The 25,965-nt window shown below is 36.6% G+C and overlaps 2 protein-coding genes and 1 long non-coding RNA gene across 4 annotated transcripts in view; 2 read left to right on the top strand and 1 right to left on the bottom strand.

The window, feature by feature from the left end:
- LOC144956028 (histone demethylase UTY-like) overlaps window positions 1-8,755 on the bottom strand; it is a 130,489-nt gene extending 121,734 nt beyond the window's left edge. For both annotated transcript variants that reach the window (XM_078886316.1, XM_078886317.1), the window contains exons 1-3: window positions 8,543-8,755; window positions 3,174-3,240; window positions 1,623-2,148 (exon numbers count right to left, since the gene is read on the bottom strand). In XM_078886316.1, coding sequence (XP_078742442.1) covers window positions 1,623-2,148; window positions 3,174-3,240; window positions 8,543-8,610 — 661 coding nt within the window. In that variant the 5' untranslated portion in view covers window positions 8,611-8,755. The remainder of the gene's footprint in view (window positions 1-1,622; window positions 2,149-3,173; window positions 3,241-8,542) is intronic.
- Window positions 8,756-18,773: 10,018 nt separating this feature from the next.
- On the top strand, window positions 18,774-22,157 carry LOC144956026 (nucleolar complex protein 2 homolog). The gene has a single exon (XM_078886315.1). The coding sequence runs from the start codon at window positions 18,806-18,808 to the stop codon at window positions 21,521-21,523; it is 2,718 nt and encodes a 905-aa protein (XP_078742441.1). The 5' UTR covers window positions 18,774-18,805; the 3' UTR covers window positions 21,524-22,157.
- Window positions 22,158-22,219: 62 nt separating this feature from the next.
- LOC144956027 (uncharacterized) lies at window positions 22,220-24,112 on the top strand. The gene is made up of 2 exons (XR_013641854.1): window positions 22,220-22,353; window positions 22,516-24,112. It is a non-coding gene; the product is annotated as an uncharacterized LOC144956027 (long non-coding RNA).
- The last annotated feature ends 1,853 nt before the right edge of the window (window positions 24,113-25,965 follow it).

Here is a 25,965-nt window from a genome sequence, read left to right as displayed (position 1 = left end):
GTAATCAGGTGTAAAATGAGTACCTGGTCGTCAACAGTGTTGTCTCTGTCGGAAAAAAATTGTACCATCGCCTAACAAGCGTCATGTCTCGTTCTACATGTTACATGTTGCTATTAGTCAGGGACCCATTGTAAAGCGCTTTGAGCACATTTAGTGGATATTGCGCTATATAAAAGCTCAATTTATTTTTTGATTTTAATTTTTTTTTAAAATATTTCTACCTTTGGATAGGACGCCAGTCTATCCCAAAGTACTTTTCGCCAGATCTAACAAACCCAGCTACCCATTCACTGCTGAGTAGACGGGAAGTTCAGAGAAAAAAAAAAGCTCGACTGCACCCGGGATCGATCTCTGGCCTTTACGTATAAAGAATGCTCTATCAACTGAGCTATCGGGGCCCCCAAATATTCTATTGGCCTTTTAAAAAATACAGACGTTATAACTGTTATTTTGGAAGGAAGATATAATATGTGAAACTCATATTATTTGATTAGTTAAAACACCAAACGAAATTTTAATATTATTGTATTATTTTAAATGACAACAATGCGATAGAAAGGAGTGGTGACAAGAGATAGACAAAAGAAGACTAAAAATTGGACTTGCTAGGTTCGAAACACACACACACACACAAACAAACACACACACACACATCTTTAGTAGTCACAGAGGGGTCATGCCTTCATCATAGATCAATGTCATTGCGATCATTATGGTGTAGTAAATTTTGAAATTTACCCTGTATAATGGAATCGTCCAAGGCGTGCGCCTCCTATTCCCCCCATCTCACACACGAAAGGAGTGGCGGGAGATGGTCGTCTGTGTCGTTTAGTGTATAGCAAAGGGGGTGGGTGCGATTAATTAAGCGGGATGGGTGGTGATTTGTGGAAGATAGGCAAAAGAACCGAGGCAAAGAATCGCTGGGGCAGTAGTATGGCCTGAAAATCGCTGGTACCGTTGAAAGGATATAAGAAGTAAGGACTGCCAACGGTTCTCCACTTTGGGACCGGTCCCCGGTTCTCAGCTAAAGGACCGTGGGACCGGTCCTCAGCGCGGCACTAGTAAATACCTTCTATAGATGTAAATATTTATTTTATTTTGATAGACTGGAATATGGCACGGATTCTTCAAACCCATTCAAATGACCCACATATTTTCTTTTTCATTCTTTGTACACTGTTTCTTCGAATGTTTTTGCATGTACACTGAGAGGTTCGAGGAAACCTTGCTGGAGTGTATATCAATTTAATAATGATTCCATGACAAACACAATCAAAATAACAATGACAACAATCGTTGAGCATTTTTATATAGCGCAATATCCAATAAACCTGTTCAAATCGGTTTACAAGAGGTCCCTGGCCAACAGCAACATTTAACATTTAGGATGAGACATGACACCTTTTAGAAGACATTATAAGTTCTTTTGACAGAGACAACGTTGTTAACGACCAGGTACTCATTTTACACCCGAGTACAGTGAGAGAATGTGAGTAAAGAGCCTTTTCCAGGGACTCAACTATGCGCCGAGCGAGGCTCAAACCCAGGACCTTCTGATCCGAAAGCAAGTGTTATGATCATGATGACGACGACGATAACGATGGTGACTGATGACAACCAACCTTTTGTGAAATCTTCCAGCAAGAGATGAAGATGTCCCAGATGACAGTAGATATTTGGGTCCACATTCGCCTTCTTCTGCTTATCAGTAGCGGCAGCATTTCCACCACCAGCATCCCCAGCGACTGCAGTCGGAATTGTTTTGGTTTTCTGACCATTTGAACTATCGCCGACTGCACCACTGTTACCACTACCATCATTACCACCTGAATTGACACCATTGCCACTTGTGCTAGCACCATTATTGTTATTGTCATTGTTACCACTGTTATTATTATTATTATTACTACCACCAACAGTACCACTACCACCAGTTTCAGAAGCACTACTATTTCCATCTGTCGATGGCGTGGATGTAGTAGCAGATGCTGATGACGATGCTGAAGTAGTTGTCGTTGCAGTTGTCGATGTTGCAGATGATGTTGTATTTCCACCAACAGTACCATTGTTATTATTACTGGAAGCAGCAGTCGCAGCAGCAGCAGCTTTTATCTTGTCTTTAATGACGGTTTCATAGTACGTGATTCCCTACAAATGTGGACAGGAGAGAAGAGATAAATTGACCAAAAGGAAATTCTAAAAATAGAAACAAATACAAGACACTAATCTACATCAGCTTGAGCTTATGAATAGTGCAATATCCAATAAATGTGCTCAAAGCGCTTTTCAAAGAGTCCTTGACCAACAACAACGCGTAAAATGTAGAATGAGACATGACACAAGTTAGGCTGTATAACAATTTTTTTTTCGACAGAGACAACGCTGTTAATGGCCAGAAACTCATTTTACACCTGAGTAAAGTGAGAGAATGTGATTAAAGAGCCTTTTCCGAGGACTCAATTATGCACCGAGCAAAGCTCGAACCGAGGACCTTCCGATCCAAAAGCGAGTGTTATACCACAAGACCACAGAGCCGCACTAATCATTAATGCATTAGATCAGTTATCTTCTATGACTTTTAATGAGAAATGAACAATGACATAAGTCACATCTGAAATGTAAGGAAAGGAACACAAACTTATAAATATAACTTAGGGAGACAGGACACGATGTAGTAAACATACATTTTAGTGATAAATATCTAGACAAACAAAATAACAAAAAAAAAAAAAAACAATGATTGATTGACCACACATTGTTATGCAACGGTTTCAGAACCACTATTATTCTTCAACCATTTAAGCCCATAGATTATGACAATGTCATCAAGTTCAGGTCATTCATTTTTTTTTTCAACGTAATAATTATTTCGTAACAAATTTTAATGAGATTTGTAATGAATTAAAGAGAATAATATAATATAATAATAATAATATAATAATATAATAATAATAATAATAATAATAATAATAATAATAATAAATAATAATAATAATAATAATAATAATAATAATAATAATATAATAATAATAATAATAATAATAATAATAATAATAATATTAATAATAACCAACAACAACAACAATAATAATAATAATAATAATAATAATAATAATAATAATAATAATAATAATACTAATAATAATAATAATAATAACTCCCTTTTTTCTTACTTTTTGAATCAGCAGTCTTTTCGGACATTGATCGCTATCTTCAAACTTGACATAACCAAACAGACAGCTGAAAATTGTAGAAAATCACATTGTAAGAATATAATTATTAATCTCTCAGCAAAATATTAAAGTGCTTCTTTAAATAAAATGAGAATGCTTTTCTATAATATGATGGAACTAGAAAACAGATGTTTTATGGGCTTTTTTATGAGACAGTCATTTCTACTTTGCTGTTGTTATGACATATTACTTAAGATGCCTACCTCTCTATCACGATTGATGGGGGGGGGGGGGGGGGGGGGGGGGGGGGGGAGAAAATAGAAACAAAGAAAAAAGATAAAAATAAAATGCAATTTATAAGATAAATTTTCTTTGTTTGTTTGCTCTCTTTGGGGTTTTTCCCCGTTTTTTTCACCATCTGTGTAAAGTAATAAAGTAATTCGAAGAATTAATAGAAATGATCTAGCTTTTCTAAATTTCTCTCGACTAAAGTAGTCCTTCAGAGCCATTCGGCCCACACAGCCGGAATTTATCCCGGTTTCTATAGCATGAAACGGACAATAGCAATTGTTTGCTACCCTTTGGATAGGATGTAAAGTACTTTTCTGCTAGATGTAACAGACCCAGCTACCCATTTACTGATAGGTGGACAGGAGGAGGGGGGGAGGGGGGCAGAAAAAAATTTCGATTGCACTCAGGACCAATCTTTTCCCTTTGCATGTGAATTGAGTGCTCTACCAATCTTTTTCCTTTGCATGTGAATTGAGTGCTCTACCAATCTTTTCCCTTTGCATGTGAATTGAGTGCTCTACCAATCTTTTTCCTTTGCATGTGAATTGAGTGCTCTACCAATCTTTTCCCTTTGCATGTGAATTGAGTGCTCTACCAATCTTTTTCCCTTTGCATGTGAATTGAGTGCTCTACCAATCTTTTCCCTTTGCATGTGAATTGAGTGCTCTACCAATCTTTTTCCCTTTGCATGTGAATTGAGTGCTCTACCAATCTTTTCCCTTTGCATGTGAATTGAGTGCTCTACCAATCTTTTCCCTTTGCATGTGAATTGAGTGCTCTACCAATCTTTTCCCTTTGCATGTGAATTGAGTGCTCTACCAATCTTTTCCCTTTGCATGTGAATTGAGTGCTCTACCAATCTTTTCCCTTTGCATGTGAATTGAGTGCTCTACCAATCTTTTCCCTTTGCATGTGAATTGAGTGCTCTACCAATCTTTTCCCTTTGCAAGTGAATTGAGTGCTCTACCAATCTTTTCCCTTTGCATGTGAATTGAGTGCTCTACCAATCTTTTCCCTTTGCATGTGAATTGAGTGCTCTACCAATCTTTTCCCTTTGCATGTGAATTGAGTGCTCTACCAATCTTTTCCTTTTGCATGTGAATTGAGTGCTCTACCAATCTTTTCCCTTTGCATGTGAATTGAGTGCTCTACCAATCTTTTCCCTTTGCATGTGAATTGAGTGCTCTACAATCTTTTCCCTTTGCATGTGAATTGAGTGCTCTACCAATCTTTTCCCTTTGCATGTGAATTGAGTGCTCTACCAATCTTTTCCCTTTGCATGTGAATTGAGTGCTCTACCAATCTTTTCCCTTTGCATGTGAATTGAGTGCTCTACCAATCTTTTCCCTTTGCATGTGAATTGAGTGCTCTACCAATCTTTTTCCCTTTGCATGTGAATTGAGTGCTCTACCAATCAGCTACCGGGACCCCCACTCTCAATTAAACAAAAAAACTAAAACAAAAAAAAAACAAAAATGACAAAAGATAAAAACATTGAGAGACTGACACCAAAAGTATACTGGGACTAGTTTCAGTCTCTCCATTATAAAATTGTACCCACGAGTTTTAAAAAGCCTAAACTCTGTCCAAGACATGAAGAGAATAAAGAAATGCCAGAAGAAAATGGAGAATAAAAACTTTTGCGGTGATGTCCACAACTTCTCAACACTTTGAGAAGCCATTCGTTTTGTTCTTTTCCTGCTCAGATTCAATTCTTTTTTTTTTTTTTTTCATTTATCTCACCAAGAGAAAATAATTATACTTTGATTAACATTTCTCAATTAATTATTTCTGACCAAAGCTGTGAACATTATACTTATAGTTGCTGTTATTGGCCGATGCCTTCGTATAAATTTCTAGAACACTCTTAAGTTTGAAGAGGAGTAACAGTATAATGGTCGGAAGGTCCTGGGTTTGAGCCTCACTCGGCACATAGTTGAGTCCTTGGAAAAGGCTCTTTACTCACATTCTCTCACCGTACTCAGGTGTAAAATGAATACCTGGTCGTTATCAGCACTGTCTCTGTCCGAAAACATTGTACTATCGCCAAACAGGCGTCATGTCACGTCCTACATGTTAAGTGTTGCTGCTGGCCAGGGACCCCTTGTAAAGAGCTTTGAGCATGTTTAGTGTATTGCGCTATATTTAAAAAAGCTCAAAAGCTCAATAATGAAGGAGACTTTTTATTGGGTTGATGACGCCAGGCCTTTCACTGGTCCCTTTACATGTAAAGCAAGTGCTCTACCAGCTGAGCCATTGGAACTCACTAGTAAAGAGACATACATCATTCATGGGTGCAATTGAGATTTGATTTTTTCTGATCAACTCCCCCACCTCTCCCAGACTAGATGAAGCACCAACTACTATTTGGCATCCTATCCAAAGTTCAAAGAGAAGCGAGCAATTGTTCCTTTCCTGCAACTGAACCCCTGAAAAGCTTTGGCTTCATAGGCTTTACCACTCTGAAGGACTTCTCTTTTCCCTGATCATAAGATTCAGGCAGCCTTTAATTTTAATGCTCTCTTTATCTAGGATCTAACCATGTCAATCATTTTATGCCACTTCATTTAATCAGCTCTTCTTCTACTTTAAATACAGCCAAATCCTGATTAAGCCAACACTGTCTGACCCAAAAGATTGATTGACTTTTAGCAAGGGTTGACTGTATCCATTATCAATAGAGGGATGGCACCTGGCAAAAAAATCCTGAAAAATTGTGCAAATGTGCCATTTATCACGTCAAGTACATCTTCATCAAAATGGAATATTGTTATAGTATAGCATATTGGGTAATTGTTATTGCATTTGAGAGTGAGAGTAAATATTACACAAAAATAAAAGTGGATAAATCATAAAGAAAATTGAAGAAAAAAAAATAGTGCTGAAACCAATGTCATATGAAAGAGCTGACAACACTGATTACAAAACCGTTTGAATTTTATTTCTATCTTGATTAGAAATGTAGTTATGGCAGTTCAATGTCTGAAATTGTAGACTGATTTTTACCCCAAAATTGACATTGGAAAGTTGTGACTGAAATCATGTGCCTTTAATAAAAAAAAATGATTAAAACAGTCAATATGGAGTTCTTATTAACAAATTGTATACCGAAATGTTCGTCTTGTTGAGGACAATGCATTTACATTAATAAAGAGGAAGATACAAATTTCAAAATAACTCATTATTACATAATAAGACGCAAATGTTACATAATTTAAAAATTGTCTAGACATAAGAAACATAATTTTAATACTCTTGGATTTATTCCCAATATCTCACTGAAACAATTGCAAATAATTCTCCTCTTGGATTTAATACTTAGAATAAAGAAGGGTTTGAGACAGAAGTTAAATGAAAAGATATAAACATGTCACGTAATGACATAATGAATTGATTTTTACCTCTGTCAATTTAATTGCATAAATAAAATGGCAGAATGAAAAAGTTCAAACAAATTGAAAAGGATTCACACTAAGGCAGTTTGTTTAGAGGGAAAGTTATGGCTTTTAAAAATTCTGCATTACTACTTTTCGTTTATTGCTATTACTATTACATCATTTGGACTGACAATTAATATAATTCGTAGTGTTTTTACGCACCTCCGTTGACGGTGTATCTTAACGGATCGTTTTTATACACCTCCGTCATGCATGCACATTCCACCCAATTTCATTAGCGATATTGTGTTTCTGTATTTGGACATGATGAAAGTTATATTGTGACATCTGTAGGATGTTTTTGTTAATAAATTTATATAAAAATAATAATAATTTTTAAAATCGAAATATAAAACCAGAAAATAGAAGTTGCATTGAAAGTAAAATAATGTTTTAGAAAGACCTTATTAAATGTGATGAACAGTCAGGTGGGTGGCTCTGTAGCGCAGTGGACAAGCTGTCAGACTCCAACCTTGAAAGTACCGGGTTCGATTCCCATTGTTGACATTTTTTTTTCTTGGATTTACTTTGTTTTTGTTTGCTTTTTTTCTTTCTTTTTTTTTTTTTCAAAAACTTTTTATCATGTTTTTAAAACACTTCGATTTTAGTTTTCTAAAATTATTTATTTATTTGAGATCAGTATTTGTGTGCCATGTTTCTTTTTACTTTTGATTTTTTAAAATATTGTTATTATTCTTTAATTTATTATCATTGTACATCGGTAATCACTAAGCAGCGTGCTAAACTACATTCTAAAACTATTTACTTTTTCATTAATTTACCATCACCGCCAACGGAGGTGCATAAAAACGCCACCAATATAATTTTACCTCCCCCCCCCCTCTCTCTCTCTCTCTCTCTCTCTCTCTCTCTCTCTCTCTCTCTCTCTCTCTCTCTCTCAATGTGTGGGTTGTCAAGATTTATAATTAATAGAACTTCTAACCATAATTATTAAGACCTTTAGAATGTGAATACAAATGATAAATATATCTAAACATATGGGAAAGAAACTTGATGACTTGATGGCAAAATGAAATACAATTAAAGACATTTTTTAATTTTTTTAATATCGATATTATCAATAGGTATCGGATTTTACTAAGAAAAGAAATATTCGATATTCCTCTTCATAACGAAGTTATGCATCTTTAATTGAACCCCCCTAAACGCGAACAGAATTTCCAGTCACAACTTTCTTTATGGGCGAGTTGGATCACAATTTGACTCTCACTACTGCTGCTCACTAAACTGGGATGTTTGTGAATGTGTGTGTGACAGAGACAGAGAGAGAGAGAGAGAGAGAGAGAGAGAGAGAGAGAGAGAGAGAGAGATGGATGGGATGGAGTGGGTGTGCCAACTGCCAACATCGTCCTCAGCCTCAAGTCCAAGTACAAAGTTGAGTTTCTTATTCAACAGTTATTGCTTCTAGTTCTTGGGATATCCGTCAAGAAGTTCCGACGAAGTAAAAATATTTTAGAAGGCCCAAGTGATTGGGGATTAGTGGGAGTGTAATAAAAAAAACGAGTGTTCTTTAGATATTCTAGACGTAGAAGTTAGAAGTCGTGAGTTGTGGTGAGTGCCCAGTCCAAGTCCAAGTCCAGTGAGTGAGCAAGAGTAGTAAGAGTACATAAGGATGCATACCTGTTCAATTCAGACAACTGTCTTCTCTCATCGCTGGTCAGTGCTTCAGCTAGTTTTCCAGATGACATTCTTGAGGTGTCTAAAAGCTTAAGACGGGTTTAAGCAAATTTAGACAAGTTAACTGGACTAACATAATCTTCAAAAGAGCAGTCGGTGATCGGCCATTCCTGAAAAAAAAAAACCGACAGATAAATTTGATAACTTCCGGGCCAAGGGACACAAATATGTCTAAAAATGTTTTCGGATTTTTCCGATTCTGTGAAGCTCCGATGCTGTGTGTTTGGGTAAAATACTCACAATATCCACCAGCTGGATATATCGGACCGACACACAAAACTATTTATGTGTATTTGCTTTTGAGCGTTTATGAGCGTCTGATTGGTGTAATTCAGTGAGAACTAATTAAAATGGCATTCTAAAAGGCTCCATACACGCTTGGTTTTGATCGTGGTTCGAACGCCGATCAGGCAAACCGGGGTGAAAACGCAATGTGTGTGGCCAAATACCTGGCCGATAAGCAGAGGGACGGTCGATCGCTCGCAAAGCCCGCCTTGCTTAATATTTTTCGAGGCGATCGGCGATCGGGGGCGTGGCAGTAAAAAAAATTGGACAATTTTTTTCTCTCGGATTTTCGCTGTTTTAACGTCAGATTCGTGATCAGCGTCGAATTTACAATGGGTTTGATACCAAGAACTATATTAATACTCCAAAAATTGATGAAATTAGAAATAAATTTTAATTAATATTGAGGCTATGTGGCCGACAGAACAGTGCCCCTCCCTGTTTTGTGATGGATCAAGTGGTATGATTCTAGCTTTCGGATCGGAAGGTTCAGGTTTCGAGACCCGCTCTGAGTGGCGCAGAGTTGAGTCCTTGGAAAAGGCTCTTTACTCACATTCTCTCACCGTACTCATGTGTAAAATGAGTACATGGCCGTTCGTTGTCTTTGTTGGGGAAAATGTCACATCGCCTGACAGGCGTCATGTCTAGTCTTTCAAGTTTAATATTGCTGTTGCCTGGGACCCCTTGTAAAGCGCTTTGAGCACGTGGATATTGCGCCAAATAAATGCTGTGTTATTTTTTTTTTAAATAATATTTTTATAAATGTTGCGCCAGGAAGAGGTAGATGGTAAAAGTTTCGTTCTTGATCATCGTATAATTTATAAAGCATTTCATACAAAATAAAAAATAGTTTTCATAATTTTCAATGTAATGATATAATAATATGCCAGTTCTTTTTTCTTTTTTTTTTCCCTCCTCACCCGTTGACGCGACATGACGGTCGACCTTGACACAGACATTTGGGATTGGCAGATGCCAAAATGCCTTGACTACGAGATGACAGGGGTGGGCATTGCAACCTTGAATTATAATCTACAAACAACGCCCCCCCCCCCCCCCCACCTACCCAAAAAAAAAAAGAAAAAAAGAATGCGAGTAGTCCCGAGGAGTACCCGTTTAACCTGCCACGGGAGCACTGTCGATTTGTTTTATAAATAATAATAATAATAATAATAATAATAATAATAATAATAATAATAATAATAATAATAATAATAATATATTATTATTATATTATTATTATTATTATTATTATATATTATTTATTATTATTATTATTATTATTATTATTATTATTATTATTATTATTATTATTATTATTACGATAAATAACAAATCTTTAATTGTCCACAAGATGGAAAAATTCCGTGGTCTACGTTGCTTTTAAACTTAAATCGGATTGCAAATGTATTGATGTTATGCGTATTGGAAAAATACTCACGACATCTCCATCAGGGTATAACATATTAACACACAAAACTGCAAACTCGAACGTTCATATTCATAGTCTGATTGATATAACTTAGTGATAAGTTAATTATAAAAATGGCTGTCTAAAAGCAATAACAACGGGTTGACTGACGTCAAATTAATTCCTTCTATTGATGCTCTGTGTTAAATTAAAATACTCACAGTCCGCCAGCCAGAAATATCACTCCAGCCCAAAAATCTACATGGAACCTTGAACGTTATAGTCTGATATATTTTAATGAGAACTAATCATAAAAATGGGTGTCTAAAAACAATAACAATGAGATGAGTGACATCAATTTGGTTCCTTCTATAAATATCCAAGAACTTTACTCACTCCATCCGCTCTCTCCTCCTTCAATACATATGAATCTATTCTCCCATCACTTCATCACTTTTTTGTGCAGCTATGCATGTGGTCTTGTGAAATGACACTCGCCTTCGGATCGGACGGTTTTGGATTAGAGTCCCACTCTGAGTGGCGCATATTTGAGTCCTTGGAAAAGGCTCTTTACTCGCATTCTCTCACCTTGTTCACTGTTATAATGTTTACAGCGTCGTCTCTGTCGGGAAACAATTGCAATAGCGCTTAACAGTCATGTCTCGTCTAACATGTTTTTATGTTGGCCAAGGACCCTTATAAAGTGATTTGAGCACCTTTATTGAATATAGCGGTATATATAGCGCAAGTAAATCTCTCTCTCTCTCTCTCTCTCTCTCTCTCTCTCTCTCTCTCTCTCTCTCTCTCTCTCTCTCTCTCTCGACATGTTAGATTATTATAGCTATTGTTACATATGATGCAAATATCTTGGACGGTTATTGATGCTATGAGTTTGGGTAAAATGCTCACAACATCCACCAGTCGGAAATAACGTACCGTCACACAAAACTACGAGTAACCTTGAACGTTAAAAGTCTGATTGATATAATTTAGTGAGAACTAATTACCAAAATGACTGCCTTAATACAATAACAAAGAGTGGAATGATGTCAATTTCGTTCCTTCAACAGTCTAATTGATATAATCTAGTGAGAAGTAATCACTATTGTGCGCAATACGAAAGATAGAATAACAGACAGTAACTGGGATCGGTTCTGTCGGCCACATAGCCTCACTATTAATTAACATTTATTTTTAATTTCACCAATTTTTAGAGTAAACACACAGTTCTTAGTATCAAACCTATTGTAAATTTGACGCTGATCACGAATCCGACGTGAAAACAGCGAAAATCCGAGAGAAAAAAATTGTCCACTTTTTTATACTGCCACGCCCCCGATCGCCGATGGCCTCAAAAAAATATCTCCCCGTGTGTGGGCAAAAATCGTCTGCGATTAACGCAGGATCGGGTCACAGCGACCCAGCGGTGCCTGTTCGTCGATCCCTCCCGCGATGATATCTGTGCGTCTATGGGGGACTTAAAAACAAAGATCTGAGTGCCCATTTCGTTCCTTCATCCTTCTCTATGCAATGTCCTTTACATAAAAGAAGATACAAATATTAATGAAAATAGATAAATGAATGAATAAATACTAGATAAATAAATGAACGAATTTTTAAAAAGCAAACAAAATAGTCTCGATTAAGAATCAAACCTCATACATTCCGATTGTCGAACATACACTAATGCTGCCGTGGTCTGACACAACACCTGAAACATTTATCCCCCCCCCCCCCCCTCATGGGCTAGTGGTTCAAATTTTACTTCAAATGTCGATCGATTAAGACGCCCCCCCCCCCCACCCCTACACCCAACTAACCAGAAAGTCTCTCAGACCTCTTAGAAATCTCAGGTTTGATACTTTTTGACAGGCTGGGTGTTATTTGATCAGTAGTATGCAAACTAATAAGAAATCATATTATTGAACACTTCAAAAACAATAACTTGTTCACAAAGAAACAGTATGGCTTTATCGCAGGAAGGTCAACATCACTGCTACTAATAAGAGTTTTAGATGAATGGACTGAAACTATCGATAAAGAAGAGACTGATAAGGATATATTGCAAGATGACCTGAAGAAACTAATTAATCAGTCATATTCTATGGTTGGCAGGAAGTAACTTCGGGGATTCCGCAGGGATCACTCATTGGACCAGTTCTTTTTGTCATATAATATATAACCTGACATTGTAGACTCACCAGTTTACCTCTTTGCTGATGACACAAAGATATTCAAAATTATAAAAGAAGAGACTGATAGGGATATATTGCAAGATGACCTGAAGAAACTAGAATCCTGGAGTGATAAATGGTGGCTCAAATTCCAACCTGATAAGTGTAAATTCCTGCATGTTGGCAAAAGTGAACCAAGAGACAGAATGTATCAAATGGAGGAAAGACTTCACAATAAGAAAAGACACCAGAGGTAACAAAAAGAAACTGCTCACACAAAGACAAAGATTGGATTTGAGAAAACACAGTTTTACTGTGAAAACAACGAAAATATGGAACAGTTGACCAGATTCTGTTGTGAATGCAAAAATCATAAATAGCTTCAAGAGCAGACTGGACAAATTTAGGTCTGACCAAAATGTTTCGTACAATTATAAATGCGCTTTAGATTGTAAAACTGGAAGAAACTTAAATCACAAAGACGATGAAGAAATAGAGTTTGGCAAAGAAGACCTATAAGCAGGGGCGGTTGGTCACATTGTATTTAAGGCGGCACAAATCCGAAATACAGAATCAAATTTTATTGGTCTAGTTAATTTAACTTAATTTGACCTACTTTGTATGTGTGTGTGTGTGTGTGTGTGTGTGTGTGTGTGGACGGGGGTATTGCAATTGTTTGAATATGTGCGTGTATTTGTGTGTGCGTGTATGTGTGTGTGTGTTAGAATATTAACAAGACGTACTCACAAAAGAGCATCAATTATCTTTGACAAAACTTGTCTGTTAACTTTCACCTGTTCATTATAACGACTCACAGACGCATCATGTCCTGTTTCCAACTGATTTCTTATATCTACAACGTTGAAAAGTTTATATTTAACAGCATCTGTGACATGGCTATTTGATTCAGAATGTTTCTTCAATGCCTGAGAGATGTGCGCAATATCACTGAATCCTCCTGTTGTCCGTTATAGCATACATCACCAAAAATCAAGCAATAAAAACAATGAAGCGTTTTACGGCTTTCACTGGCAGTAAGCCATTCAACATTTTAAAAATAATCATTATTAAATCGGCGCTGTCTCCTCGGTGTGTTAGAAACTAAGTTAAAATTCACTGGTTTGTGTGGATCTAAATCTTTCACCACTATTTTCTCTTGAGGGGATAAGTGTCGGAATTGATTTTCAATTAAAAAATCAACATGATTCATGGTTGGTTACAAATTACAGAAATAACTTTTTAAAATAAAATGATTCAAGATAAAAACAGGTAGGTTTCATAAACAATGACAACAGCGATAATACATTTTCTCTGAATACTAACGGTATGACACACAACTTTAGAATAATTGAATTTAAAAATCCACATTAATTCCAAACGCAAAGCACTTGTTAACTTCACACACAATCAGCGACATCTTTATAATTATACTATTATTAGACAATGCACACAATACAAGTTGAGTAGGGATCGTTGGGAGTGTGCGGGGATGAAGGACTCCGTGGGGTCAGGGATTTTTATTTATAGTACCATGGGGCTTTTCTCGGTGCATACTTTGTTTACTGTTGTTTTTGATATTTAATATATATTTAAGCAAAACCAACAATGATAAAATATATATTTATTGCCATTCTCTTCATCCGTATATCTAAGTGAAGCAAAGCCTCTTCTTTCAGTGATAAACCTGATATGGTTTTAATTTATCCCAAGTAGGACCTCAGGGCGTGCATCGCTAGATTGGCCGTCTTGGCCTAATTATTTTAGCAGTGAAAGACAATAGTTAGTTGGGGAGGGAGGGTGGAGGGAGATTGGGGAGTGTTAACTAACTTTCTTCAAGGTACAACAGAGTATAGGATAAGGACAGGACGGCCAAACGAATACTGGCTCATATAAACAAAAAAAACTTCCCCACCACACCACACCCTCCGCTCATTGTCACCCCACGCAGGCAACGGGGGAAAGATGAAACGTGCCGAGTTGACGCCACCTTCGTGGAGCGACGCACGAGTCATCAAATATTAAATTCAAAACAAAAAGCAGTATGTGCTAAATTTTTAATTTTATCAAAATTTTAAAATTGAAGTTTTTTGTTTGGTTGACATGCTAATCTACGGAAAATATAGGGCGGCACAAAACAACTTCGCTCTATTGACCGACCGCCAGTGCCTATAAGGACATGTGCTAGAAACAATCCATAAGTAAGTAAGTAAATACTTGAGGGAGAGAGAGAGAGGAAGAGAGAGAGATAGGGGAGAGAGAGAGAGAGAGAGAGAGAGAGAGAGCCAGTCAGAGAGATAGAGGAAAAAGGGGGGGGGGTGGGGAGGGCCAGGGGTAGAGGTGGAGAAGAAATAGAATATATATATATATATATATATATATATATTATATATATATATATATATATAGAGAGAGAGAGAGAGAGAGGAGAGAGAGAGAGAGAGAGAGGAGTCAAGAGAGAGAGAGAGGGGAGGGAGAGAAAGAAAGAGAGGAGAGAAGAGGGGAGGAGAGAGAGAAGAGAGAGAGAGGAGAAGAGAGAGAAGAGAGAGAGAGAGAGAGAGAGTAAAGAGAGAGAGAGAGAGAGAGAGAGAGAGGAGAGAGAGGGAGAGAGAGAGAGAAGAGAGAGAGAGGGAGAGAGGGGGAGGAGAGGAGAGAGGGAGGGGAGAGAGTAGAGAGAGGGGAGAGAGGAGAGAGAGAGAGAGAGGAGAGAGAGAGAGGAGAGAGAGAGAGAGAGGAGAGAGAGAGAGAGAGAGAGAGAGAGAGAGAGAGAGAGAGAGAGAGAGAGAAGAAGAAAAAAAAAGAAGAGAGAAATAATGTTTGAATGTGTGTACTACACCCGTGCTAATCTCTACATAATCATAATAATAACAAAATTGATAATAATAATAATAATAATAATAATAATAATAATAATAATAATAATAATAATAATAATAATAATAATAATGATAATGATAATGAATAATGATAATAATAATAATAATAATAATAATAATATAATAATAATAATAATAATAATAATAATAATAATAATAATAATAATAATAATAATAATAATAATAGTTTGAATGTAGTATGAGGGAGATGACCCAGTAAAATTGCAATGCGGGCATTTAATGATACTAGTTGCTTCCCTTGTATTGTTTTTTCGAAAATAACAAGCATGTATTCTCTCTCTCTCTCTCTCTCTCTCTCTCTCTCTCTCTCTCTCTCTCTCTCTCTCTCTCTCTCTCTCTCTCTCTCTCTCTCTCAACACCAACAACCCCCCCCCCTCTTTCTCCACAGACCATATTATGTTCCTTAATAGTCTTTTGATTATTTGTCGTGGAGAGTCCCACAATACACCGCCACTACCTATTACTGCTTTACAACCAGCCTACTATGTCTTGCTCCAAGGCCATCATTTGAAAAACTGTCCTGTCTTGCTCTCATAGTCTTGTACTATCATACTCTCTCTCTCTCTCTCTCTCTCTCTCTCTCTCTCTCTCTCTCTCTCTCTCTCTAACTCTCCTCAACTATCTAGTCTATTCTGAAAATCAGGGTGGCTTGTAGTCGTGGTATGCAACACGCCATCATCATCATCATCATCATCATCATCATCATCATCATCATCATCATCATCATCATCATCATCATCATCATTATCATCATCATTTTTTTAAAAACCCTGGACCAGGGTATAGGCCACAGACAAACAGTTTCCATCCTTCTCTAACTTTTTAAAACCTCGTTCCATGTCTTATCACTTCTCTGGATATCAGCTTCCTTAATTACTTTCCATGTTCCCCGTGGCCTTTCCCTTGATTTTCTACCCTGAGGATTCCAGTCCATTACTCTCTTTCTAAGCGTGTGTCCAGTCCACCTCCATTGTCTTCTTCCTATTTCTCTCCCACTGGTTTCTGCTGTGTTCATTTCCATACTTCTTCGTTCGTCCATCAATTACACGCGGCTATGTGGTCTTGTTGTATGACACTCGCTTTTTGATCGGAAGATCCTGGGTTTGAGCCTTGCTCGGCGCATAGTCGAGTCCTCGAAAAGACTCTTTATTCGCATTCTCTCACCGTACTCAGGTGTAAAATTAGTATCGGGCCGTTAACAGCGTTTTGTCCCTGTCCGAAAAAATTATAATATTGCCTTACAGGCGTTATGTCTTATCCTACATGTTGATTTATGCTGTTGGTCAGTGACCCCTTGTAAAGCGCTTTGAGCACGTTTAGTGGATATTTCTCTATATAAAAGCTCGATTAATTATTTTTTTGGAATACAGAATAAAAAAAACTAAAACTGAGAAATGATATTTACCGCCTCTTACTTATTTGACTAAGTCTGTTCTTTAATTTTTTTCTTTCTTTCTTTTGTATTTACAAATAATATAGCCACGCCCCTGCCTGTCGCACATGTACGCCTTGTAGACAAGAACCTGACACCGACAGAGCATCTGCTTGTAGTCGAGCGTTGTGTTGCGAAAAGGCTATCGGGCATGTTTGTGGGGACGTTCCACCTAGCCCTGTCCTTATAAAAGGTAAAACCCGAAACGTCCATTTTATCTGTTTTCGTAATTAAATTTATAGGATTATCTATCATGTATGTAATATCTTTACTATTCTTTATTCCTTAGATGTCCATCATTGTGAGGTTTGAATGAAACTAACACGTTATAAATAAAACAAGTTCGAACCAACCAAATGCCTTATGTTATTTAAAATTGAAGCTTACATTCAATTTCACATTGCTATTTATTTCTTCGAGCTTCAATCCGCAACATTTACATTACCCAGTATTCTTCAAGAAAATCCTCCCAGCTGCAAAACGGTGATTCGTTCGTTCTTTAATCGTTTATTCATCATCATATCAGGTAGGACACTATTCATCTTAACAACGCCACTACCACATCATCTCATTCATCTGTAGTGTTTCATAATAATAATAATGATGATGATGATGATGATGATGATGATGATGATGATAATAATAATACTAATAATAATAATAATAATAATAATAATAATAATAATAATAATAATAATACACATTTATATAGCGCTCATTATCGTGTAAAACACAAGCTCTGGGCACTTTACAATATAAATATCAATTTTAAGTGAAAAAAAATAAAATAGGTAATAATAATAATTCATAGCCAAATCAAGGATTCATAGAGTCAAGAAAAACAAATACAGTAAAAATGTGTCTTGAGATTCTTTTTAAAGGTAGGTAAAGACTTGCACTCCCTCAGACCACGTGGTAGTTCATTCCAAATCTTGGGGCCGAAACAAGCAAACGATCTATCACCAAATTTTGTTCTTGATCTTTTTTCCGAAATTTTCGTTTGGTAATTACATGATCTTAAAGTGTAATTTTCAAATTTACACATGACCACGTGATCTGTGAGATATGCCGGTGCTATACCAGTCAAACACTTATAAACAAGATACGCTGCTTTGTAATATGTGCGTTTTTCAATGGGCAACCAGTGGAGAGAGGCCAACAAAGGGGTTGCATGATCAAATTTTTTTTTGCCAATAACTAATCTTGCTGCACTGTTTTGCAGTAGTTGTATTGTTTAATAGAAGCCTGAGGCAAGTTGACAAGCAGGGAGTTACAATAATCTAGTTTCGAAAAAATGAGGGAAACAACCAATGTTTTACATGTTCCAATTGCAATATACTGACGGATCGAACTGATATTCTTCAATTGAAAGTATACAGATTTACAGAGAGCAGAAATGTGAGCTGACATTCTCATTTCTGAATCAAAATAGACACCCAAATTTTTCACAGTCTTTGAAACTTTGATCTTTTCACCCCCAATCAACACCTCAAGACCATCATTCACCTTCAACTGCCCTCTATTTCCCACAATCATCACTTCTGTTTTTGACTCATTCATTTTCAACATTTTAAAATGTAAAGCTAAAATAAGATTCATCCTGTTTGTTGATAAAGGGGAAACCCGAAACGTCCATTCTATCTGTCTTCGTAATTAAAGTGAAGCTTACATTAAATTTCACATTGTTAATTATATACTTTATTTCCTTAACACGGTAGATATGTGTGTGGTAAATTGATCACCGTCTTTAAGATAATCATTTATTGATTATTTATATTTAAATATCTTAAAGATGGTGCTCTATTAACCACACACATATATACATAATATGCCCTTGTGGTCTTTAACGATAAGTTTAGTGTCATTCTTCCCTGCGCTGTCTTGTAAAGATATTTATTTGACTCTCCAAATGTATAGATTAATTTTTATTTTAATTTTATAGCTTTTGTGCTTTGGAGGTTAGGACATTGCCGTATTCTGTTTTCCGGTTTCGATTTTACACCAACAATCATGGCTACATCCACGAGTAAAAAAAGCATGGGGCCTCCAAAGAAAAAACTTAAAGATATGAGTATAGATGAATTTATGAAAGCAGACTTTGATAGTGATTCTGAATCTCCTGTGAAGCTAAACGGGAATGCTGAACAGAAGGTAAATGGTAAACAAAGTATTAAAGATACCAAGATTCTTGCTAAGAAACAAGGCCTGAAAAAATCAAAGAAAGCGAAAGTAAAAGATGGTGGTGGTGATGATGAAAATGTAAAGCCACGTAGAAAGAAAACAAAAGGGACAAAATCGTCACTCGCTTCAACATTGAAAGATGCCGATCCTGATTTTTACGATTATCTTCAAGGTGAAGATCAAAATCTATTGAAAACTTTAGAAGACTTGTCAGAATCAGAATCTGAAGTGGAATCAGAAAATGATGAAAAAAGTAAAAGTAAAAGGGTTGCAAAGAAGTTGCCAAAGGCAAAATCAGATAAGAAGATTCAAGGGAATTTAGTTAGTATGTCTAGTGATGAGGATGATTCAGATGATGAGAGAGGTTCAAAGTTGCACAAAATTCCAGAACAACTCGATGTGGCAAGTGATGATAGTGAGGCAGAGGATGATGCTGACACAGAACGAACAGGGCATGATGGTTCTTCAATAGTTGGTCATAAAATGATTGAAAAATGGTCAGAACAGCTCAGATCAAGTCCTTCAATGAAAGTTTTGAAACAAGCTATAGGTGCTTTCCATGGAGCAGTTTATGAGGCTGGGGGCCGAGGTGAAGATTCAAAACCTTCAAAGTACACTGTCAAAGGTGGTTCTCTATTTAACGGAGTGGTAAGGATGTGTCTTGCACACATTGCGCCAGCTTTAGAAGTAATTTTGGAAGTCACACAACTCTCCCAACTCAAAAAAGGATCAAAAGGAAAAAATACTTTAAACAAACTGGAGAAAATAAAATCCTGTCTTAGATCCTATCTGTCAGACCTTCTTGAACTCTTGTCCAAACTCTCTGACACAGTGATGATAAATATAATCCTAAAGCATGCTTATAAACTTACAGCTGTGTTTTTGTGTTTTCCAAAGATTTCAAGGACTTTCTTGAAAAGAATGATAAGGATGTGGAGTACAGGGGAGGAAACCACTTGTATTCTTGCTTTTCTAATTATTAACAAAATGATCCAGCTGGACAGAGAAACGTTCCTTGAAACCTCGATTAAAAAAATGTACATGGCGTATGTCAAAAACTGCAAGTTTGTTTCACCGTCAACTCTTCCTCTTATTACTTTCATGCAACGTTCTCTAGTTGAGATTTTCTACAATGATGAGGCACTGTCATACCAGTACGCATTTGTTTACATAAGACAACTTGCAATTCATTTGCGAAATGCATTGCGTGTTAGAAAGGATAGTACTCTACAAGCTGTTTATAATTGGCAATACATTCATTGTTTGGGGCTTTGGGTTCAACTGCTTGCATCATTTCCAAGCGATGCCTTGAAGCCACTTATCTATCCCCTTACCCAAACTGTCATTGGCACGATCAACCTTCAACCAGCACCAAGATATTACCCGCTTCGTTTTCATTGTGTCAAGTTTCTTAACACTTTGTCTCTGAAGACAAAAACATACATACCCACTTTACCATTTCTCATGGAAATCCTTGATCTTACGGATTTTAACAAAAAATCCAAAACAGCAGGAAAAGAACCTTTCAACTTTGCTGTTATTTTGAAATTTCAAAAGCAACAGGTGGACGATAAACATTTCAAAGATGGACTCATCGATCAATTGTACGAACATTTGATGGACAGTTACAATATTCATGCTCATTCAGTCGGATTCCCTGAATTTATAATTCCTTCTCAAGCAAAATTAAAAGAATTTCTTCAAAAATGTAAAATTGCCAATTACTGTAAGCAGCTAAAACAGATTGTAGAAAAAATCAAAGAACAGTCCGCTTTTATCACCCAGAGAAGAAATCAAAGTGCTCTTCAGTTGGATGATGTTCAGGGTTTGAGGCGATGGGAGGAGCAGATTGAAACTTCACCGCTTCGGAAATTTTACACTAATTGGCGTAAACTTCGTGATAGGGAATTGATGCATAACCTTGCCCAAAAGGGAGTTGTTTCTGGAGCTGCATTCGAAATGCCCCTGATTCTCAGAAAAGAAGCAACAGAGCAAAAGGCAACAAAGAAGGAACGTGCTGATTTAGAAAAATTGTTTGAAGACGAGCCTGATTCTGATGATGAGACAAGATTCCTTTTGAAAGAGGAACGTCCTAAGGAGGCTAAAAATAAAAAACGAAAGAGAGCAAATGATGATGAGGGTGGTGGAGATAGTGATTATAGCGAGTTTGATGATGAAGAACTGGAGATACTAGCTAGATCTGCAAGTGAGGATGAGGATGACGAAGATGATGATGATGAAGATGATGAGGATGTTGATGAAGATGATGATGATGATGATGATGATGAAGATGATGAGGATGATGAAGATGATATGGACTATGAGTCAGGTACAGATGACGATGATTCGATAGAGGAGGTAAAGGCAAAGAAGAAGGAAAACACAAAAAAGTCTTTTGCCAAGGACAGCAAAAATACTAGTGTCAAGACATCGCTTGGTCAAAAGAAAAAGTCTAATTCTGAAGTTATGGATGCTGATGATAATGACGGCTCTGATGATGTTGTGGAAGATTTTGTTTTATCCGATTCTGACTCGGGATCTGAATAAGGAATTAGCTTTTTTTCTTTTTTGAACAGATATATCTTGGTTGAATTTTTAATTTGAGTAGATGTAGAGGGAAATACAAACGGAGGACAATTGTGTTATTTTTCAAGGTTATCTTGACAAAGAAAGTCTTCGAGTCCAAACATTTTCAATCACAATCAGAAATCTGTTTTAGAGTTTTGTGGATAAAATATTTCATATTGACATTTTGCCAGTCTTCCCTTGGAATAGACCCTGGAGACAAATTTCCCCTTTGGGATGAATAAAGGGAATTTTATTTATTATATTTAAAAGGTACCAACCCTTAAAAGTTTCATCGCCGATGTTATGACCTATTTTAGGCTCTTAAAAGTCCCTGCTATAGCTGATAAATTTTACTATTGACAAAGAGGTAGAAACAAGCAAACAAACAAGGATTTTAAAAACCCATGTTATAATTATAACCAGGTCCCTGTTGTTGTTACATAGTGGCCAACTGTCTTGATAACATCGGGACTGTCCCAATTTGGCAATCTGAGAAAAAATTAATTTATAAAATTTACCTGTTTCTGTGTATGGAAATAGCCCTTGCATGTCCTAGGATTCGACATTTTTGACCAGTGTATGGAAATAGCCCTTGCATGTCCTAGGATTATACATTTTTACTGTAGAAATAGCCTTGCATGTCCTGGGATTAAATGTTGACCAGTTATGGAAATAGCCCTTGCATGTCCTAGGATTTACATTTTTGACCAGTGTATGGAAATAGCCCTTGCATGTCCTAGGATTCTACATTTTTGACCAATGTATGGAAATATCCCTTGCATGTCCTAGGATTCGACATTTTTGACCATGTATGGAAATAGCCCTTGCATGTCCTAGGATTCGTACATTTTTGACCAGTGAGAATATTGATGTAATACATATGATACCCTTGCATGTCCTAGGATTCTACATTTTTGACCAGTGTATGGAAATATCCCTTGCATGTCCTAGGATTCGACATTTTTGACCAGTGTATGGAAATAGCCCTTGCATGTCCTAGGATTCTACATTTTTGACCAGTGTATGGAAATATCCCTTGCATGTCCTAGGATTCGACATTTTTGACCAGTGTATGGAAATAGCCCTTGCATGTCCTAGGATTCTACATTTTTGACCAGTGTATGGAAATAGCCCTTGCATGTCCTAGGATTCTACATTTTTGACCAGTGTATGGAAATAGCCCTTGCATGTCCTAGGATTCGACATTTTTGACCAGTGTATGGAAATAGCCCTTGCATGTCCTAGGATTCGACATTTTTGACCAGTGTATGGAAATAGCCCTTGCATGTCCTAGGATTATACATTTTTGACCAGTGTATGGAAATAGCCCTTGCATGTCCTAGGATTATACATTTTTGACCAGTGTATGGAAATAGCCCTTGCATGTCCTAGGATTCTACATTTTTGACCAGTGTATGGAAATAGCCCTTGCATGTCCTAGGATTATACATATTTGACCAGCAAAAGACAAGGAATAGAAAATGCTCTAAGTCTATATTTTATATTATATACTAGTCCAACCATACAGCTGTTTTGGGTCGTGGGATTGTGCATTAGGGTGCCTGTTTTAGCTCTTTGAAAAGTTGACCACTATCTTGTTGTATTAGATCCTGTTATGCATCGTTTCCACAGTATAATTCACTACAACCAGAGCTGTATATTCCCTTAATTTTGTTTTGTGATTAAAATATGAAAGTGAGGAATTTGGGAGCAGGCATTGGTGTTAGATAAAATTCTGAATTTTTTTTTGCATGAAACAGGGTTAGACAAAACAGAGGGAAAATACACGAAAAAATATTTTTATTATAAAATCCAATCCAATCCGTACTGTTGCAGCTTCAATACTGAAGATAAGACACAACATTTGTATGGTGTGGGATGGTGTTAGGTTATGGCTCTCTATCACAATTAATGAAAGCCTCCTGTGACAGAATTTTTTTCTAATTGACAAAAAAATAAAAAACAACAACAACAAAAATCTAACTGCTGGGGATATAATTTTTGGTTGTATTTTCTTTCTGCTTAGTCTAGCACTATTTCATGCATAAATCTTTCAGAATTTTGTTCATAAAAGTATATGGTGAAAATAAAAATAATTGTCTGCAGTAGTTTGCTCTGTAAGACAACAAAGAACCAACATAATTTGACGCATTGCTTATGGAATTTTTGTGTGAAATGTCCTGATAGTTGATAGTCAAGATTTTTAAAAATTTAATTAAAATAACAACATCATGAATACATGGAGAGAAAACTGAAATGAGTAAACATGACTCAAATGTTTCAGCCTTGTTTTGTTTTTACTTGAAGAGGGCCAAAGGTCGAAACATCTTTTTTGTGTTGTTCCCTTATATACGAGTCACATTTACTCACTATATTGTTCTCTCCATCTTATTTGCTCTAGTTCATGAATACATACTGAGCATGAGTGTGGCTATGTGGTCTATTTGTACTACACCATGCATCAGACTGGTCGTTTCTGGGTTTGAGTCTTGCTCTGGATGGTACCAAGTTGAGTCCTTGGAATCGACTATTTACTCACATTCTCTTACCACATGTGTGAAATGAATACCTGGCTAAAATCAGCACTGTCTCTCTTGCAAAAAAAAAAAATTGTAATGTGTCATTGTGTTGCTGTTGGCTCTGAGCAAATTTAGTATGCAACTAGAGGCTGTAGACTGTAAAAAGCAATGAGTAAAACTAAGAATAACGGATTCAAAACAGAAGGAATTAAACTGAACATCATGAAACATTTGAGGCTCAAAGGCCTTCTTTGGGGATTAGCAATGTTATTGGCTGAAGAAGGCTTTTGAGTCCAAAACTGTGTTTAGTATATATATATATATATATATATATAATAAAATATATATATAGTGTCCTTTTTATTTGAAGCTATTATATTTATTTTTAACTTTTTATGACTGTAAACACTTTTTTCTAGTTTTTGTTATAAGTTGTTGATGGAAAATTAAACCTGATCTACTCGATGTATTTTTGCATTTCCTCTTATTAGATGAACTATATATGAATTGTGTTCATCATCAAAGCTTGTTGCCCCAACACTGAACCCACTCCACAGCCTGGGTGGGGTTCCTGACCTCCCATAGTGGGCAGGGAGGTACATACTGTGTCTTCTATCCCCCTATATCTGTTTTCCAACTTGCTTTCTGTCTTTGTCTTGGAATGAGATTACTTGGTTTTTTTCCTGGCCCTGGCTGGGAGGGAAACAGTCAAATGTATAGTTAGTTTTGGGAGATTATATTTTTTCCTTATAAATCATCTCTCTGTTATGCACCGTATTATGTTTTATATACATATTATATATGATTTGTAAACATTTGAGTGTATTCCTCTTTAGTGGGGACCTGTGCTTGTGGCTGGATGAGACTTTTAGGTGATCTCAAACTCAGTAGTTTGATAGTGTGCTCTTGGAATCTACATCTGTGTCCTATTTGAACCAATTCCCCTTTTGTCTTCATTTTTCTTGGATGCTTTAATTTGTAATTCTAGAATTTTTTACTTTCCCATTTTCTTCCTTTTTACTGGTGCTGATATGACCTTAATGTGTTGCAAGCGCCGTAAAACCCTTAAAAACACTCCACAGCATCTGGGGAGCAGACTGTTAGATCATGACCAGTGCAGCTTGGCCTGTCCTGGCATTCTTTAAGGATGTGCCCCATCGTCTGTTCTGGGCATCCACATGTACCATGAATTCTAGTAAATGTATTTTACAAACAATTTCATGTTTTTGGTTTAAAGTCACCTAGTAGTCTATATCTTCCCATCGTCATAGTGGGCAGGAGGTCACTTTCTGTGTGTCTTCTATAACTCTATATCTGTTTTCTAAGTTTGCCTTCTTTCTTTGTCTTGGATTGGGATTGCATACTTGATTTTGTGCGGCCTTTACCAAGGTCCTTGACTGAGAGGGAAACGGGTCAAATGATTCGTGTTAGTTTTGGGAGATGATTTCTGTTTTCCTTGTAAATCATCTATCTCTCTGTTATGTATGTTTTTTATTAATATTTTCTGTTTTTGACATATTCTGTACGCACTTGAATGTGTTCCTCTCAGTGGGATCCTGTGCTTGTTTGTGGATGGGACTTTTTGGTGATCTTAAATTAAGTACCTTGGTGGTATGCTCTTGAAATCTACATCTGTTCCCTATTTGAACCAGTCCCCTTTGTCTTACTTTTTCTAGAATCTAGAATTTTTTTACTCCCATTTTACTGGCGCTGAAATGACCTAAATTATCACAAATGCTGCAAAACCCTTAAAAACAGCAAACAAAATATGCCCACTAAATGTGTTCAAAGCGTTCTTTACAAGGGGTCCCTAGCCAACTGCAACACTTAACATATAGGTCAAAACATGATGCCTGTTAGACGATTTTACATGTTTTTTTGCGACAAGAGACAACGCTGCTA

The sequence above is a fragment of the Berghia stephanieae genome, chromosome 10 (genome assembly GCF_034508935.2).
Source record: "Berghia stephanieae isolate SIO BIC M18660-M18661 chromosome 10, UCSD_Bste_1.3, whole genome shotgun sequence".
NCBI classification, from domain to species: domain Eukaryota; kingdom Metazoa; phylum Mollusca; class Gastropoda; order Nudibranchia; family Aeolidiidae; genus Berghia; species Berghia stephanieae.
Note: the sequence above shows the minus strand (reverse complement) of the source record. Positions and strands in the feature narration are given on the sequence as shown.